The 5,739-nt window shown below is 45.7% G+C and overlaps 1 protein-coding gene across 1 annotated transcript; it reads left to right on the top strand.

Annotated features, from left to right (window-relative positions):
* The first annotated feature begins 3,061 nt into the window (after positions 1–3,061).
* On the top strand, positions 3,062–5,405 carry LOC137385200 (probable G-protein coupled receptor 139). Its single transcript, XM_068060188.1, has 2 exons — positions 3,062–3,113; positions 4,495–5,405. Exons 1-2 carry the CDS (start codon positions 3,062–3,064, stop codon positions 5,403–5,405), a joined length of 963 nt encoding a protein of 320 aa, XP_067916289.1.
* Positions 5,406–5,739: the final 334 nt, after the last annotated feature.

Raw genomic sequence — 5,739 nt, 5'->3', positions numbered from 1 at the left:
TGCTCCTTGGTATTCATCTATAATACTTGTTCCTGTTTCCCACAACGCAGCAGAGTTGCCATGTTTGCTTCCTTCCAATCTGAGTTCACTCGCAGGTCCCCATGCCTCTGACAATTTCGTTTAAACCCTCCGCAACAACACTAGCAAATCTCCCCGTGAGGGTATTCATCCCAGTCCTTTTGAGAGGCAACCCCTCCATCTTGTACAGGTCCCACTTGCCACAGTTACATTCTCAATATCTCCGAAATCTGCTGCTCTCCCTCCTACAGCAGTTCTTCAGCCATGTGTTCAATCACTCAGTTCTCCTATTCTTGTACTCACTTGCACTTGGGACTGGGAGTAATTTTGATATTACTGCATTTTTCGTCCTGATCTTTAATCTCATCCCCCTTCTTACCTATGCAACTGGTACCGATGTGGACCACGACCTCGTGCTGTTCACCTTCCCCGGGAAGAATGTTCTGCAGCCGCTCCATGACATTCTTGACCCTGGCACCAGGAAAGAAACACACCATCCTGCAGTCTTGTTTACTGCCGAAGAAATGCCTGTCTGTTCCCCTCACTAACAAATCACTGCTGCTCTTTCACTCTTCATCCTCCCTTCCTGTGCATCTGAGCCACCTATGGCGTCACAAACCTGGCTGTGACTGCACACCTCTGAGGAACCGTCACCCTCACCAGTATCCAAAATGGGAGACCGACAACCGAGTGCAAAACCTCCGTGGGGAACTCCTGCAGTACCTGCCTGGTCCTCTTAGTCTACCTGGCGGTCACTCATTCCCTATTTGTCTGCATACTTCTGACCTGCGTTAAGACCACCTCCCTAGACCTGCTATCCAAGTAGTCGTTCGTTTCGTGGATGCACAACAGTGACTACAGTCTCCTTCGAGTTCCGAAAACTGGAGCTTCAGCTTCTGAAACCGGTGATGCTTCCTGCTGATGTGTTCATCTAAGACCCGCGGTGCGTCCATGACATCCCATATGCTGCAGGTTGTACATTCCACTCGGAAGATCTGCCCTCCCATACCTTAATTTTACAGACTTATTTATTATGAATAGAATAGCTTACCCCGTATTCATCAAACAACTCCAAGCACTGCACCAAAGCAGGAAATAAATACTGCATTATCTTCACTACCATTAAAAACATGTAAACTGGTTGAGATTTCTTCGGATCGTTCAATCTTCTGTTTGAAATATAAGAATCACATTAGCTGTCCGGAATTTCTCTAGCTCTATTCCATATTCTGATAATTATTAATGAACAGATAATTTTGACTCTGCTAATATCTTCCCTAGCTTTGTTAGTGTACGTGGTTTAAATCCATCTAAAGCAGAGCGTTTATCCTCTATTTGATTGCTTTTGCACATTTGATCCCGATTTCTATGTTAACGAACCTGAAGTTTTACAATGAAATTATTCACTATTATTTGAATGTTCGGCTCCTCCCTTCAGAGACCTTTTTCCATTCTACAGGCTCTGAATAGTGATCCACATCTGCGCCAACCATCCCACTGCACACCAGAGTTCCTTCCTGCTGAGCTCATAGCTGCTGTGCAGAGGTCCATTTACATTTATGACTATGTCACGCTGTCCCTCTCTGATTCAAATCCAGTAAACCTGGGCTGTCCTTAAACTCACAATGGATGGGATCTGTCGTGACAGACACAATAAGGCCGTTTCCTCATCAGTTTCCTCCACCATCCTCTGCTAGCACATTTCGAGGATCCCATTTGGAACAGATTTGTTTCGTTTAAATATCTCGTCATTCCCGCGCGATCTCCTCACTTCATCACTGGTTCTAGTCTGGGTATGGTAACCTCAAAGGATGCTGATCCTGACCGTGTTGTAAAGTATTGATGTCTGGACCTCGAGTGCGAGCCTTGGCAAATTCCACCATCACATGGTGTCGCTATGGGAGCTGTTCTGGTCCTAGATGTGTTGTTTTTATGAAGGATACGTGGTCCATTCTTTGTTCCAATCCTCCTCCAGTCCTCTCCTTCACACATACTGATAGATAGCTTGATTACTGTGCTGTTGCTCTCACCTTCTTTTTACTTGAACTGGAACATTTCATTATCTCTGCTTCTAATTTCCACCCGTCCCTCCACTTCAAACGTACCCTCTCTGACACTGCCCTTCCCTTCCTCGCTTTCCCGACATCCATTTCAGGGGATTGGCTGCCCAAAATACGGACTATAATCTCATCCACAGCTACCTTGATTATACATACTCCAGCTCTGTTTTCTGCAAAGACTCTGTTCCATTCTCTCCGTTTCTCCTTCTCTGCTCCATCTCCTCCAATGATGCTAACTTTCACACCAGTGCTCCTGAAATGACTTCGTTTTTCCTCAGCCAAGGATTCGCCTCCACTCTGCTTAATAGGCCCCTGGACCATGTCCATCAAATTTCCCATGTTACTGCCTTCAGTCCATCCCCTCCCTTCCCGAAACAAGATAAGGTTCTCCCTGTCCTCAACTTCCAACCCATCAAGCGTCCACATTCAACTCCTCATCCTCCAACATTTCTGCCACATCCAGCTCAGTCCATCAACACCATATATGCTTCTCCCCTCCCTTTTCACCAGATCTTTGCGACCCCGTGTCGACTTCTCAATCACCCAACATCCGCTCACTTTATAAGAGCACCCTTACTTGCAAGCACAGGGGATGTAATACCTGCCCTTTCACCTCCTCCCGTCCCGATGTCTGAGGCCTCAGCCCCTTCTTCCAGGCGATTTCCTGCCCTTATTATAACATAGAAACAGTATTCAGTGTTCTCAAAGGAATCCCCTGTACATCGGAAAAGAAGCAAACGGAGATTGAGTGATTACTTTTCTGAACATCTCTGTTCAGTCCACATTCATGACCCTGAGCTTCCAGACGCTTATCATGTAAATTTTTCCATTCCATTCCCGTTATGATCTTGCTATCCTCGACCTCGTGATATAGTCTACTGAATCTCACCGAGGAACTGCACCGGATTTTCTGATTAGGCATTTTATTGCCTCTCAGACCCAACACTGAGATTAAATGATAACCATCCCTCAAACTTTCTCAGATGGCTTGTGCTGTTATGAAGGATGGCGACACCCGAGTCACTGGAATTGCAGGTTGTGTGGGGTTGCTGGGAAGGACTTCCCCTTCTGTTACAAAACTGGCAGGTTGATTCACGCCACTGGGATCTACCCGCACCTGCCGCCCCACCACAACTGGACCCATTCTCTGTTTCTTTAATTGTTCCATTTGCCATGCACTATCATCCCTTTATCAATGAATCACTCCTGTCCTCCACCCATTTGCAGACATTTCCCACTTCTCTTTCTTTCCCTCATACACCACTTTTAAATGGCTGTATAATTACTTGCAAACAGATTATCTCCAGTTTCTTCCATTTCTGAGGAAAACCGATCTGTTGAATGGGTAACGCTGTTTATTTCCCCACAGGCACTGCCAGGCGTGGTGAATGTTTTCAGTATTTTCCTAGTTAATCAGTTTTACTGTTGTTTCAGTGTTTTGTTTCCACGTCAATGGTTAAGCCTGGATATCAGCAGGGCTGTGAGATATGTGGTAACAGGAGTTTCCGATTTCTAACTCCACAGATGCCTCTTTCATGCTTGTGGTATCCTCCGTGGTGAAATCAGCCGATTGATGGGCTTGGCTTCCGGTTGGGTATGAAGGAGTCTGGAGCAGACCTCAGGACCAGCCCTGTCAAATCCTTACCACCGGTTTGGGGGTTCATTGTGTTACATTGGGGGATGGCCAAACACTAGCTCTGCAGGAGGTGAAATTTCTAATCGCTAAGCTGCCAATTCCCCAGCCCAGAGAGGAGTCACCTATTGTGCAGCATGGTCCGTGTATGGGTAGGAACAGGGGAGTTGGAATTTCTGATCCTCAACACCAGGATGAGTCTGCAATGCTGGGGAATGAGCCCAGATAGGGCGAGGGAAATGTTTGGTACAAGATACGATGGAAGGTCCGGTCCCAGGTAGTGGGGTCTGATTCCTTGCTGGGCTCCATTCCCGCAGATTATTGAATCCTGCGGTTGGACGGGTCTATCCTGCACATCAACCTATGCTGTGACTTATCCAATTCAGAGTGAATAGCTTGATAACAGAGTGGCGGATGATTCTGATTGCTAATCTCGAGTGTCTTTCTCTGTGGCTTGGGTTATGAACGGGGAAACCTGGCGGCCAGAGTTACATGTCTAAAACAGATTACATCAGAGACTTCCAGGACCATGAAAATATTTAAATTGCCAACCCTCCTCCTGGGAGCAGTTCTCTTTCCGTACCCTGTCCCGACTCCATTAAACCCGGAAGTTGGCGGGTAAGAGCTATATTGGGATTAGTGTTGACATTTAAAAAAAAGACATATAACTCGTTTCAATCCCACCTGTTTTTGTTGCTAATATCCTGCTCTTTCTGTTTTTGTCAGATGCAGAGAATGTTTGATCAGTAATTTCCAGTCACTTTTCCCTGCTCTCTCTTACAGTTAATTTACTAGCGATTGTGATCCTCTCCCAGGGAAATTGCGGCCTCTCCACCTGCACCACTCGATACCTGGTGGCCATGGCAATGACGGACCTACTCTTCATTATCACTGGGGTCTTACTGTGGCGGGTTGCATTTTATTATTTCCTGGGATCTTTCCTGGTCACCACCCCTGTATGTATTGTAATCGTTGTCATGTTTCGTGCAGCTACTGAAGTTTCTGTCTGGTTCACAGTTACTTTCACCTTTGTTCGATTTATTGCCATTTGTTGCCAGAAGCTGAAAACAAAATATTGCACAGAGAAAACTGCAGTTGTGGTTCTAACAACAACCTCGATTCTGCTTTGCTTAAAAAATGTCCCCTTTTACTTTGCATATGAACCTTTATGGATAATTGACAATATGCCGTGGTTCTGTGCTTTAAAGTCAAACTATTATACTGATCCTGGATGGGTGGGACTTGACTGGTTTGATACGGTTTTAACCCCATTGCTCCCATTCGCTCTAATTTTTTTGCTCAACGCTCTGACAGTCAGACACATTTTAGTGGCCAGTCGAGTCCGTAAGGGACTGAGGGGTCGGAGCAAGGGAGAGAATTGCAGTGACCCAGAGATGGAGAGCAGAAGAAAATCGATTATTTTACTTTTCAGCATATCAGGCAGCTTCATGCTCCTCTGGTTGGTGTATGTTATACATTTCTTCTATTATATCATTACAGGATCAGAACCGCGGGATTACAGCGATTCTGAATATATGTTTCAAAGATTAAGCTACATGCTGCGGGCTTTCAGTTGCTGTACAAATACATTTATTTATGCAGTGACTCAGTCCAAGTTCAGGGAGCAGATTAGGAATATGGTGAAATATCCAGTTACATCAATTATTCAATTAATGAATAAACTAAGCAACTGAGGGCAGCCCAGCAGCGGGTCCCATTTATTCCCTTCTACGAATGTACTGTTGATCACCGAGGGGCAAAATGTGACCAACAGCTTTATAACCCGAATACAACGACGGGGAATCGCACATGACAAAGAGCTGCAAGGTGACAGTCAAGTAATGACAGACAGAAAATAGACTACCGCGGGTGGGTTTGCAACACACAACTTCAAATCGTGGCGGCAGGCCACCAAGAGTCAGACCGACCCCGGCAAGACAGCCGGGGTAACAGCAGACAGAATCTCTCCTTCAGCTCCACTGGTTCTATTCGCAGTTACTCACATCTACTTAGAAGGAAAAGCTTCTT

This window comes from Heterodontus francisci, chromosome 28 (genome assembly GCF_036365525.1).
Source record: "Heterodontus francisci isolate sHetFra1 chromosome 28, sHetFra1.hap1, whole genome shotgun sequence".
Lineage (NCBI taxonomy): Eukaryota > Metazoa > Chordata > Chondrichthyes > Heterodontiformes > Heterodontidae > Heterodontus > Heterodontus francisci.
This window is presented reverse-complemented; position numbering and strand designations above follow the sequence as displayed.

Excerpts from the sequence above, each read along its gene's own strand:
- LOC137385200 (XM_068060188.1), top strand. The coding sequence starts at position 3,062 with ATGGCTTGTGCTGTTATGAAGGATGGCGACACCCGAGTCACTGGAATT. Across the intron at positions 3,114-4,494 it reads CCGAGTCACTGGAATTGCAG|TTAATTTACTAGCGATTGTG; the intron begins GTTGTGTGGGGT and ends TCTCTCTTACAG.